General features: G+C 35.4%; 1 protein-coding gene across 1 annotated transcript; it reads right to left on the bottom strand.

The window, feature by feature from the left end:
- Nucleotides 1-66: 66 nt before the first annotated feature.
- LOC105054469 (succinate--CoA ligase [ADP-forming] subunit beta, mitochondrial) lies at nucleotides 67-14,132 on the bottom strand. The gene is made up of 12 exons (XM_010935987.3): nucleotides 13,895-14,132; nucleotides 13,443-13,553; nucleotides 12,685-12,796; nucleotides 10,168-10,232; nucleotides 6,780-6,857; nucleotides 2,771-2,845; nucleotides 2,466-2,618; nucleotides 2,208-2,342; nucleotides 1,832-1,996; nucleotides 1,407-1,529; nucleotides 582-653; nucleotides 67-461 (listed from the first exon to the last, which is right to left on the bottom strand). The coding sequence occupies exons 1-12, from the start codon at nucleotides 13,994-13,996 to the stop codon at nucleotides 384-386; spliced, it is 1,269 nt and encodes a 422-aa protein (XP_010934289.2). The 5' UTR covers nucleotides 13,997-14,132; the 3' UTR covers nucleotides 67-383.
- Between the last annotated feature and the right edge of the window lie 364 nt (nucleotides 14,133-14,496).

Here is a 14,496-nt window from a genome sequence, read left to right as displayed (position 1 = left end):
GTCCAAGCCAATGCACTTCAATTTTTCACATACACCCTACCCCACATGCACATCTGAAACACAATGTTGTGCCAATGTCTTTCACCTCATTTCTTTAATTGAAGAAAAAATAATTATTTGGACAAGAATAGAGGTTGCATGACCGATAACGTTGAAAGACACAACATACTGAGCTAGCCATGGCCCCCAAGAACCCCCTATCGGTCAGCTTTGAAAATTCCTAGAACCAAACCACTTTATTTCAAAAGGTCGGCATCGAGACGACCCGTGAAAATTCTCGACAGAACATTTCCCAAAAATGTAGTGAGTGCTCCTACCAATCATCAGAGCACCGGGTTTCTTTTTTATCAAAAAACCAGAAATTATATTGGTCTTAATAATTCTTAGCTTGAAGCAGCTTGTACAGCTTTCTCTGCAGCATCATCCAAATCTTCTGCCGTGATCAAGGTCATCCCACTCTCCTGCAAATTACAATGATCAACAAAACTCTCAATGCATTTTGGTTCCTTCACAATAAGACATCAGAACTAAGAGGTAAAACAAAGTAGGCAACAAAAAGATAAAAACATATCATTCGGCACCTTGAGAATTCTCTTCCCCTGATCAACGTTGGTGCCTTCCAAACGAACAACCACAGGTACTTTCAGCGAAACCTGGCAATTATAGGAAAAGAAAAATATGTTAAGTTCATTATGGATGGCAACCATAAGCATGGAAGCAAATATTGATTGATGACTCAGAAAGGTGGAAAGTAAATTAAACTAGAAATATACAATGACAAGCATAATATGAACTAGTATTATAAGGTATTATAATGCAATCAGAGGATGGCTCCTTGAGTAGTGTAGCATGCTTCCTCACGGTGGGTAAACATCATGCAGCCTATGTGTTGAAATAATCATAAGGTCCAACCTAATCAAATAACGATTAAGTGCAAATTCAATGAAAATACAAACTCTCAGGAAGAATTAAGAGCATGAAGAAATAGGTGAAGGATTTTCCTTTTCCCTTCAAAGTTGAAGTATGATCCACTCAGTTTACATTTCTTATTGTGAAAACTATGATCCTCAGTCCATGGAAGCCATTATAAGCCAGGGCCTTAATAACATTTTGCATTCCTGAAAATCAATCATCAGATTCTAAATCTTAATAATCAACTCCGTTGATTAATGTGTCAAATAACGGAATAAGTTTTTCTGCCATAATCATTTCAATAAAAAGAGTCATCATCCATATTTTTTAAGTAGGAGCATATGTTAGGCTGCCTTCTGATCTCAAGGACATTGCATAGTCTCAACAACGAGGGTGCTCTCACTAACACAGTGATAGATCTACTAGGCACAAATGGAAGCAAAATATTAGTGCAAAACTGAAAAACAAAAACACACATTAAACAGAAAACGGACCTGTTTGGCTGCATTAACAATTCCACTTGCTATCACATCACATTTCATGATTCCACCAAATATGTTGACCAAAATCGCCTTCACTTTGTCATCTGATGTTAATATTTTGAATGCTTCCACCACCTGATGAACAACTTATCAAGTTAGACATATCAACAGGAAATGGATCTTGAATGATGCATAAAGCATGCTCATATTTAATTAACAGAACGACAAAGCATCTAATATTAATGATAATTATCATCTTGAAAATTAAAAATGCTCCATTAGGAAATCTATTTACGATTCTCATAAACAATAATAAACTGCCAATAATAAATCTACAGATATTTTGTCTTCATTTATCCACTTAAGGATATATGGTAAAAACATTGCTTAGGCACCTTTACAGCTAAGTAACCATAGATGTTGAACTATAATTGCACCTGGCCTTCTGATGCATTTCCACCAACATCAAGAAAATTGGCAGGAGTACCACCATGCAATTTTATTATATCCATTGTAGCCATAGCCAGTCCCGCACCATTAACCATACATCCAATTTCTCCATCCAATCCAATATAGTTCAAATCTGCTTTGGCAGCAGCAACCTGAAAAAGAAAAGAGAATCTAAGCAAATAAAATGCAAGGAGTAAAAGGCTACAATATGTTTCTTTGGCGAGCAATAATATTAAATTAGCATCCCAGAATTTTTTTACTTGCACCACACAAAGACTAAATGTTTAGTTTACTCATACCATCAAGCATATTTTTCATAAGAGCTTAACAACTTCACCAAAATGAGTAGAACATGTGTCACACCTCTCTAGGATCTTCCTGGGATGCATCACGGAGAGCAAATATCTCTTTCTGACGGAAAGCAGCATTATCGTCAAAGTTCAACTTCGCATCAGCTGCTACCAGCTGGTTATCAGATGTCTCGGCAATTGGATTTATCTAAACAATGGAAGTCTTCCAATGTTAAAATAGGAAAGATAACTAGAGAATCAAAAAGCATTAAAATTGACAACATTCACAAAGAACTTTAGAAGCTAAATTGAAATTCTATGATCACGTTACCTCCAACAATGTGCAATCACATTCACAAAAGAGTTTGTAAAGCTTCTTCACTTGTTCTATGCAAGCATTTCTGTCTGCTACCTTAGGTGCTAAACCATCGACAACTTTAGCAGCATCTTCATCTGTGATTCCCTTGAAAACATCAACCGGAACCTTGCATTGAAAGAAATGAAGTTTAGTATACCAATATACCAACCTAGAATCAGTAAATTATGAACTTAATAAAGACCTACATAACAAACCAAAGCTACTAATCATCTCAGAGAGGTGTTTTTTTGATAAACAAGAGCAAAAATGAAGATGACCTTGATGATCATGTCAGGAAACTTTTCTGCAAGATCTTCGATACTAGTTCCACCCTTTCTACAAGCTATGATGAGCTGAAAAAAATGACAACAACTCAGACAAGTGAGCAGAAGATTCATAACTTTACTGGATAATGCAGCCTTGATATGAAGATCACATGAAAGTAAATAAGTATACGACCAATGAAAAGGAATAAACTATTCCATCCACATCCATGATTTATGCTAACAGTTTGGTTTATATGTACCTATGAAAATACAGTGCAATGCTAATAAGGTAGATACAGACAGGTGCAACTTGACACACTAATTTTGCCAAACCAGTGACAACAAACAGAATCACGAAAGTTTGAACTCTCTTTTGTAGTTAGAACATTGAGCAAACAAAAATAAATTAATTATAAATAGATCCGTGAACAAGCATCAGAATTCTTCTTATTCTAATAATGACATGGGCTGACTCCCTAAATTAATCAAAATATTTTAAAAAGATAACAAGACACCAACCTCCATCAAAAGTTTTGTGATTGCTACTCACATATGATGCAAGGTTCAGGTGCCAATTATTTGCCACTCAATTCCTCATGAAAAGTTTTTATATCCTACTGTATGTGGTTAACTTCAGAAGGAAACCCTTTCATCACTCAAAAACTTCTCTAATTTCCCCTCTATATGATGACCACTACCCTGCAGCTTGACTCCTGCCAAAAAATGTGCTGCTTTTCAGTTCTCAGAGTTCTGATCAGGCCCATAAGAAACTTTAACCTATACAGTTTTCTGCCAACTAGAAGTATGGTTCATTGCTCTTAAGCAGATTCTGAAGTTAAATCTTATGGCCAGATCTCTATGGTTGGCTCCAACCTATTTTATTCTGAGCAGCATGCTTTTCCATGCATAAAAATCTCAGACATATAATCACTGTTGTAATTTGTAAAAACTAAAAAGTAGTTTATAAAGCTGCATATGTAGCTTTATAAGCTATATGGCCCCTCAGCCACCCTGCATACGACTAGAAACCCAATATACAGCTGGGTTGCAATGGCGACCGACCAGCACCAGTCCCTCGCAGCCTGCATATGCAGCCAAGGCAACACGCAGATCAGGTGAAACATGAAAGGCTGGTGATACATGGTCCCCCGTCTCACCTCTCTCCAGCTCCAGCGCCACCTCCGCTTCCCCTTTTCCTAATTCTCCTACTTCTCTTCCCTCTTTTCCTCCTCCCCATCCTCCTCCCCGACTCCTAAACCTCCATCTTTCCCAATTCTCACCCCTCCTACACTCTTCCTTCTCTTCTGCCTAAGTTCCTTCTAGGCACCTGCAAACCACCTAGGCATTATGCAGTAGTCATCCACATACTCCAGCTGCTTTCTATAATCTTGAATATAATCTTGCACACTGACATAATATGAATTGATTATTGATTGTATACAAATATCTATGCAGATTTAAACTGGTGGCCCAACCTTTTCAACTATCTTCCCCTATTAGAACAACCAACTTAAGGAGAAATTTTTTTACAGGTTGGTTCCTCCAATTTGGCCCTCATCGATTTTATCATGAACATAGAATTTTTGCAATGAACAATCCCTGTATGAGCATGAGCAATACGTGATATGAATTTATTCCATTTCATTCTGCAATTTTGTTGCTAATAGAGATGTTGTATAAAAGCTTGAATAGATTTAAATTGGAAGCATATTAAAACATTTTTCTCTAATATAAAACCACTTTCATAAATATTACTTTTCTCCACTTCTAATTGACCATCGATGCTTAAAATATTTAGGCTTAAGGCAAGACTTTAGCCCCAATGCATAAAATGTGACCCCACATTCTCAGAAGCATCCTCCTGAGCCACCTAGGAGCTGCCTAGACTTTGGCAATGCCCCAGCCACCTTATTATAGTTTATTAGCTCAAGCCACCCCTTTTTGTAGTCGACATCTAGATTTAGGTACATACAGGTTTGGACTCTATTTTGAGGTGATAACAGGTATTAGATACATTAGGTAGCCAGATTATAACCTCCATACCTTTCTCAATCATGCCCAAGCACCTTAGCTAAAATACTGTAACTTGCACTATTTCATGTTAGTTATTTATTTCTAATTTTGGATTGAGTGTTTATCCTTCCGAGAGTTAACTTTTGCATTAACTCACTTAGATTGTTGAACATGTTTTCATTTGATTATCAATTAATATCACTGCATATTTTAGAGAAAATAAATTATAATATTTACTTGTTTACAAGTCATGTTACACTAAAATAGGTTCTCAGAAAAAGTGCAAACGAAGTTTCCTCAGTCTATTGTTTCTGCATCCATTTCTAATTTGATTCCAATTTTATTGTTATATGTGTATACTTATGATGTACGCTAATTTTGCACAAAATCCACCTAAGGTGTTGGCTTGAGCTGCCACTTTCTGCCCCCAGCAGCCCACATAATGCAACTTATTCCGAAGTTCATGATTGCTATATAACCCATACTGAACAACTAACCAGGGTTCAGTCAGAGATCAGATACACATAGAGACAGTCAAAGCTTTCAAGTTAAGCATCCAAAATTACAGAGAAAGAATATAATCGAGCCATTTGCAAACTGTAACCACTTCATCTCGAAGATCATGTAATATGGAATTAATGCAACAGTCAACCCATTAGCCTAATAAATAGTTAGCACAAGAAGAGACTAAGGTTCCCCTTGCATAAGCCCTCTCTCAGTTCCATATCGTTCACATCTTTTGTCACATGCTGGCATAAAGAACTTAACTTTGTCCATCATATCTTTCTTTGTCCAAAGGGACAGGAAGTTCCGACTAAAGTTACTACCAAGCAACTTCCAAATGCATATACATGCTTCGACTGAAGAACATTCCAAAAATTGTTTCAAAAAATCAAAAAAAAATCTAGAAAAAAATGATCTGTAGAAAAATTGCATTAAGCTAGCACAATTTTTCGTGGGAAGTGATTTCTTTTATATATATATATATATATATGGTTTTTCAGAACTAAAAATGGTAGACAATTCTTTTTTACCTCTAATGGAGAAAGAAAATTTTACACCATATACGAACTATAAATTATGTACTTCCAACAAAATAACACATGCCATTTATTTTTGTATATACATGACATGTCAGGTGATGAAAACTTAAAATGTGATTTTCAGTTTGTTTTTATTCAAGTGTTGTTTCTGAATTGTAATTCAACATGAACAAGTAAATGCTATCCTGGCATGCAACAAAGCACCATGCCCATGATCAAACATCATGATACATGCCATATGCACACACCAGCATGGCCAGGACACAAATACAAGTTTTAAAGTAAGTGTTGTTCTTTCATCAGCCAGTCCTGACATTCGCAATAAATGTATGCATTCTAGTTGCATGTAGAACTTCATAATAATCTTGATTTCAAACTTCTGAAATTAAAGATGGTCATATTGTATAGAGCTTCGTTAAGTATGAGGATGTACGCTTCACTGCATGCCCTTGTGCATGCAGTGCATAAGTGTGTGACTCACACACACACAAACAGAGAGAGAGAGAAAGAGGGGGGGGGGGTTGGGTGGGGGGGAGATGAATTATGTAAACAAAGCACCTAGGATTTCAAAACTATTCATTCATTTTTTCTAGAATTGTGCCATGAAAAATCGCTCTGATTGCAGAGATAATGGAAGTGTTTTCCTGATCATTCACTTCCAAACAAGGGAAAAATATCGATGCATCTAAATTTGAGTTAAAATAGAAATAATGTAGCAAAAACTGAAAGCAGATAATAAAAAATAAAATAAATATCCAGTGACAAATGCAACATGTAAATACTCACTTCCAACTTGGTAAGCACAAAATGTATAAGCAGCCAATTATGGAAAAAATTGAAATACTTTAGGTGCTCCCAGAAAGTTGAAATTAGAATTTTGGTTTGAAAGATGAAAATATCATATATCTCACACAAAAGACAACTGAATTTGATAACAAAAACTTAGAATTCGATTAAGAACGTACTGGACCAGCTGTTGTACGGTCAAGGGTGATGGCGAAGTACATCTCATTCACAAGTGAGAGCTTCTCACACAAGTAGACCTGTGATAAAATAAGGTGTTATTAAAATTTTTAATGTCAACAAAATATATCTAAACCAATTTCAGTAAAATGAATTAATTGATATGACAACTTTATTGAGAAGCAGCATGAAATCATAGGTAATTGACAAGTTTAGGATTTTTCACCACATGTTTTGGCCAGCAAATTTAAATATGTTTAGTGCTTGCAAATACCAATCTTGTAAAATGATTACAATCATGACCACACACCAGTATCAACAAATACATTATGATTTTTATATTTTGGAAATTAAGATCCAAATTTCTTTTATCTCATCTAACTATCTATAAGACTTGATCTTGTATCTCAAAAGCTGCAGCTCAAATCTTCTAGGGGATGCTTTTCTTCTTCCTCACCCCCCCCCCCCAACTTTTTTTCCTCTTGTGTGTGTGTGTGTACGGGGTTGGCAGGCGAACAGGGCACATGAGCAATACTAGGTTAGGTTCACCACTCGGGTAGGCATGCCAATGATCTAGGAAACTAATTGTCTAAATCTTAAAGTAAATTATTTATTTGTGTCACACACTTAACATCATGAATAGATCTGTATGTAAGAACCACAGCATTCTCATCTACTCCTTTTTATACTATTTGTTCTCAGGTATTCTTTCATTAATTGGGAATTAAACAAATTGAATTTCACACTTTCCAAGACTAAAGATCATGCATCTTTTCATTTATGTATGGTATAACTATGATTGCAGAAAGTAATTGAGAATTTATAAGGGCTTATTTGGATAGTTGGACCCAAAATTCTATGGGATTCGTGGCCCAAGCATAAAACTATTGGATTATAAGTAGGCCATGCCCTATATTTATAAGTATCTAAGATCATTTTTGAGTGGGCTGGCCCGGATCTCATAGGGAAAAAAAAATGACCCCGCAGGTCATTTTTTTTTCTCCAGGTCATTTTTTTTCTCCCTATGAGATCCGGGCCAGCCCATTCAAAAAGTGATTCTGGATACTTGTAAACAAATAGCCTGACTTGCTTATAGTCTATTATTTTTGATGCTTGGGCAACGAATCCTATAGGATTTTAGGCCCAACCATCCAAACAGGCCCTAAAACTTGGAAAGTCAAACAAAATTCTTGAATAAGTAATTCACATACATAAGGAATGCTACCACAAGAACCAAAGAACCCATCTTTTAACACAAGAAACTGAAAGCTGATCGAAAGTGACACTAATTATCCCAAGAAATAAAGAAATGAAGATATGATCCCGTAATGACACTAAAGAGACAAATAATGGATTAGTATTCATCATCAGTTCTGTCAATTTCAGACAAAACTAACTGAATCAACTGAAATTGGCTGAGTGGACAAAAGTTAATGGGTTTCAGCCAAAATTGTCCACAATGAGAAACTAATCCATTTCAGTTGCAGTGAATTGGTTTTAGGATGAAACTCAAAACCTTGGTATGCAGATAGAATCAAATTTGGCAAGGGTTTTAAAAAGTTTCCATATCCTCATAACTTTTATCCAGAAAGATTAATATAAATAAATAAATACAGATGGGCACTGATTTATAAATAAAATCTGCATCATAAGAACAATTTACTCACTTTCCCATTTTGTTTTCTCGGTTTTGTATTTTTAGCTAACATCTGTCTTTGCTTCTATTTAACTCTGTTCTCTATTTCCTCCATTCAGTTTACTTATGTGATTCTTTTTCTCTGTTTTTTGCATTTTAAGTTTTTTTTTTTTTTTGACTCAAGTTTTTTATATCTTCTTTTTTTTTATATTTTTCCTAAGGTGCATTGCACATCTCTATTGGCTAGTATAACCTAACTGGACAAAAAAAAACTAACGCCAACTAATCAACTTGTGCCCCACAATTCACCATGCAGTCCTTTTTATTCCTTAACATGCAAATAATGAAGTTATGCTTTCTCTTGTTATAAATTCTTCGATGAAATATATGCAATGATGAAGGAATATGCTACGATGTCACTACCTCCAAATAATACAATTCACATGTCCCAGCTGACAATGACAAGTTGATGGAGGAAGATGATTTACAATAGGAAGGAGACGAAGAATGTTTCAAATAACAAACTTTTTGAAACCTAGCCTATGGAATCAAAATTTTTTATGCATCCTCATACAAAGGATTGATATTTGCATGCATCCTTTTGTCATGGTCAGCTTTTACTTTATACAATTAAAGTTACATGAATTTGTTTATGGGAATTTTGTCATGTCTTGCATAAAACTTTTTTGAATGATAATAGAATCTTTGTGCTTAAATATTAGCTAGTACAAGAAGGTAGTGTCTTACATGCAAAATAATTCCAACTGAGACAACTTAGTTGGATACTTGGCTTTAGTTGGTTCTTATAGATTTAACTAATGTAGCCCAGACTTAAGTTCTTCTGGGATCCATGATGGTCACACAGGAAAATAAAGGAATCCAGAGAGATTTTCCAGTACAAATCATTCATCAATATGTAATGATCAGTAAACTGAAAATGATTGATGCATTCCACCACTGAATCTTACAAGTATCAGATTTACATACCAAAACCAAACTTTACAAAAACCTTATCCCAACTATTTAATCTCAACTTTATGGATTTTTTTTCACTATCCGTTGTATCAACTCCAGTAATGCCAATTTATTATCAAATAAAGCCTTACACATCAATTAAGCACAAACAACAAAATAAAGCCCTAACCTAAAGGGCTACAAATACATCTCAAGTAGGGTATCAATTCTTCAGAACAATTCCATCACTGGACTTCAGTCATTTACAGTAGCTAGAATAACAAACTATAGACAAAGTTGCAAAAAAAAAGTTGTTGGATCCAAATCAAGAACTTGCAAGAACATAACTGGCATGTATCAAACATGATGTATTTCCCAGTAAGAAAGAAGATGTGAAGGAACCAACCAAGAGACAAATTTCTAGGGGAGCATCTTACTTGCCAATTGCTGAAAGGTAGGTGGAAATGGACTTAAATGAACTAATTTTACACACCTCTTAAATATATCAACTTCAAATAGAAGCCAGAGAGATTAGATAGCTTCATTATAGACCTAATCCACCTCTAAAGCAGGGCCGTGAATGAGTCCATTAACTTTAGGAAGTGAATGTTCCACATAAAATATAACTAAGAATTTAGAATGTATTGGCAATAATACTAAAGATAAGAATGAAGATAAATTATGTTACCAGAGATCATCAAACTTACGCAAGAATAGCAAACAAGTACCATCAAAATATGAAATTTAAAGTAAGGAATCGAATATCTATAAAATTGTCTAAACGGAAGCATTTCCCTAACCTTGCTCACAATCTTTCCTTGGGGGCCAGTTTGTTTGGTAACCAGAATCTGGCCGAGCATTTTACCTGCAAAGAATGAGTGGCTTCAGTTGAAATGTACAAGAGCCCTAATATAAGAATTAGATGGTTCTTTCACAAAATTTATCTCGATAGCTGTTCATAAATGTTTCAAGACAAGCAAGCTCAGTAAACAACATATTTTTGACAAATCACAAGAATGTTCAATAAGTGAAAGATTAAACAGACATGCTCAAGGAGTCTACTTCAACACGGTCACCAAAGCCAGCATCCAGATTTCAAAATTTTAACTTAGCATGCAAGGATTCCTCTTCTAGATGTATTAAAACAAAAGATTAAGAAATAAATATATAATACGATTTTCTGGATTTTTTAAAAGAAATGCTGAATGGGTCATGACTTATGTTTCATACTTAAGAAAAAAACTAAAGATTTCTCGAGAAATATGTACTTACGGTTATAGCAAAAAAATACAGCAAGACTCTTGGTCTTTAAAGGCCAAATTCCAGAAAAGATATGCTCAATTACATGAAATCTTATGTACAGGTGAAACGTTTATCTCTTCCCTCCCAAAGGCCAATCTTATGTTTCATATTTAAGAAAAAAACTAAAGATTTCTCGAGAAATATGTACTTACGGTTATAGCAAAGAAATACAGCAAGACTCTTGGTCTTTAAAGGCCAAATTCCAGAAAAGATATGCCCAATTACATGAAATCTTATGTACAGGTGAAACGTATATCTCTTCCCTCCCAAATGGCACACTAGGTCATGGCAAGCCCCTCTCTTTCTCAAGACTTCCCTTTCTTGGGAACTTGCGATCTAGAATGTTAAGTGGTGTTAGGTTGAGATTCAGTCCTTGAATATTCCCATATTTGGAATGGATCATATACTTAATCTCTAAACTAGACTGCATATATGTAGGATAAAGCTATAGCTTACGGTTAGGTACAACTTAAGTTGAAATTGCATATTTTCAAATGAAAAAAAACTAGAGTAGGACTATTGTGATTTTATAGTACATTTTTCAGAACAAACTCCAAGTTAAACAAAAGAATTTGTTGTAACCTGATAATTCATAGACGGGTCCATTCATAAGAAAGCAAGTAGAACACAAAACAAAATGTATTTATCAATTGCTGAATCTGATCCTAACTCAACACATTCCATCCCACTTGCATGCAACAGTATAAGCACAAAAGGATTTTCATTTTTCTTGTGGAGTTCCAAATCATTTGAAGTATTGGATCTTTAATTTAATAATCAAGGCATAAACTCTGGCTTTGTTATCAAGCAACATGTTAAATGGATATGAGAGTTGCTAAGAACAAATTGACACGAGTAGTTCACATACATACCGAAAGGCATAGTATTATCAAATGCTTGATTCACTTGTCTTCTTATTCGTTACAATATCCTGTTTATATTCTATATGCATAAGAAGGGTATTTGTATCAAATATATTTCACTCATCTTCTTATGCTTCCTCCAGGTGCATTCGCCTAAGGACCTTATCATATAATATGGCTTATGGTTTACCAAGCTTCACCACATTGTTCTTGTAAAATTCTTTACAAAACAAAATAATTTATTAGTAAGTTGGTCATAGTGGGTCTTCCCATTGATGCATATCATATATAGCAATGCATAACCGAGTTGATACACAGAACTTGTTGCAATTATAAGACATTTAGTTTTATACATAAAAAGTATCCCCTTATGATCTTATCATAAAGTTGCCCTAAAAACTACATGTTGAAGAAAATTGCAGCACACATTATGTGCTTTACGGTGTGAATCTACAGAGGTTGAGGACTGAATATGATGGTGCTAGTGCATACAGCATGGTGTACCTCGCCAAGCACTACAAAAATTAACACAACATACAACACTTCTGTCCTGATTATGTGATACTTGATATGTACTCTTCCTTTTTAAGTGACAATTCCCAAATAAATTCACTTAGGTTGCAGTGTTATCATTGGAAGAATGAGTTAGAGAGTTAGGCCTATCTAGAAAATCTAAAAATGTGACTCTGGTTAATCCCTATGCATAAAAGACAGAAAAGACTGAGGCATATTTTACCTTTCTTTAATATGGAAAATGTTGGAATTTGCAAATATTACTAACTTATTTTGGCAAGGTACAATGGGTCAATCAAGATTCCAAAAGCCCAACAAATTTTGATTTTCATACCATCAGCCAGCAGCCTTATGCAAGGTGTTTCCACATACAAAACCATAAATCCTATCCCTGAATTTTCTTCCATTAGGAATCCTGATCTTTATATCCCACTACCTTCAAATGATATCATGCTTCCTGAGAATTTTCCAATATTTGAAATATACCACTAGACTGTCCAATTTATATATCCAGACAGGATGATTTATATTCATTAAACAGTAAAATAGTTATCCTGTCTTTCACAATTATAGTGATAATTAGTATATTTTAAGAAAAGGAATGAAGATGAAGATTTAAAATAGAATTGTCCCTCATACCAGCCATATCTTCCACCTCTTCAGCCTTAACAATATGCACTCCACCCTTAAGTCCACTCTTGAAGGTTCCCAAGCCTCGGCCACCAGCAAGAATTTGGCTTTTCACTACCACCTGTAGCAACAACATTGGCATTATTTGAGATTTCATAAATATGTTTAGGTTACTATTATGTGGAGTTTTGACTCAAGAAAATATGAAGCAACATCAGAGGTGGATCCAGTATGGCATTCCACATACCACAACAGATAAATCAAAGAGGCATACACAAAAAATGGTAATATATAATGACAATACACCGCATATCACAGTTGCCAGTGGCTAAGCATGCAAACATGCATGCTTGTCCCACATACAACAGTCAAGTCTTAGAAACAGGCATGCTGACAGTGGCAAATTATATATGGCAATACCATATGCTCCTAGTTTCATATGTCTTGAAATTAAGATGCCTACTTGCCCAAATTACTAAATGCTGAGTACATGTCTGTGGTCAATTTGCATCTTTTATTGAACTTTTGTTTCCATTGTTTACTGATGCATCGCTAAGAGGTTATGGTAAGAATGTTTATTTTCTATTCTGTATACAGTACTCACGACATACAAATGATAAGAAAATGTTTCAAGAATCACCATGAATGGTACTGAGAAAGCATCGTCACTCAAGAAAAAAAAAGGGACGGTGTCGGTAAACATTTGAAAAAACCTTTATAGAACAGATGGAGAATCTGATATGCTATATATTAAACAGCAAGCACACCTCCTTTTCGTTAGGGAAAACATCTTTGATGGCCTTCTTCACCTCCTCAACAGACCCAACAGCAAGTCCCCTTGGTACATTTATTCCATATTTTGACATCAATTCAGCACCCTGCCAAAAAACCGGCATTAGATTCCCAACTGGAAAAAAAAATCCAACTTGGAGATGAAGATCATGAAAAGAAAAAGAAAGAGCATGGGAAGAAAGAAAAAGATGCCAGCGAATATTAAAAAAAAAAAAGAAAAAAATAAGAAAAATTTGAATGATAACAAAAATTCCCAAACAAGAAAAAGGTTCTTGCCGGATCGAACATAAGTAAGCCAAAACAGGAAAAAAAAAAAACGAAAAACAAAAATCTCACATTTCTCGCTTCTTTCCTGCGATCTTAACCAAAACCATCGATTGAAACATATCTAAAGAACAGAAAAGATGAAAAGATACGCAATCTTGACCTGGTATTCGTGGACGTTGAGGCGCCGCAGCTGTTGCTGCTGCCATCTGCCGGCGAGCGAGAGGGACCGGGATACGAACTTTCCGAGAGATCCCCTGACCATTCTTCCTACTGGATCACCAACCCAAGAGCAAACCCTAGAATCGTGGAAGCCCTAGCGGGAAGAATAGGAGGAACAGAAGACGAAGGGATCTGACCGAGATTCGTATTTATATAGTCTTTCTAAATAAGTTCCCTCGGACCAGTTTTACTCCAGGTTTTCTTTTTCTTTTACTTATTCCGTCTGGCGGTCCAACTAGGAATTTAAGCCGAAAGGCTTTTACCTTCCGCTGCGTCCGGTGCATCTCAGGAGGGCGGGCCAAATGCGTTCTTAGATGTAACAGGTTGATGGACCAGTCCAATGGTCGCTCGCCACATTATTCTTTGTATTTAAATAATTCAATACCAAATCAGGATTTGGACGATGGTCCACTGGACCATGAAATAATTTCTTCTGGCTCAAGGTAGTAACTGGTTGGTTGGGTTTGGGTCGGGTCTAACTGCATACGTGTCCCAACCACCAATTACATCCAAATTCAGTCTATTTCCAATTAAAACTTTACT

Source organism: Elaeis guineensis, chromosome 11, assembly GCF_000442705.2.
Source record: "Elaeis guineensis isolate ETL-2024a chromosome 11, EG11, whole genome shotgun sequence".
NCBI lineage: Eukaryota > Viridiplantae > Streptophyta > Magnoliopsida > Arecales > Arecaceae > Elaeis > Elaeis guineensis.
The sequence above is the reverse complement of the archived record's forward strand: the minus strand, read 5'-3'. Positions and strand labels throughout refer to the sequence as shown.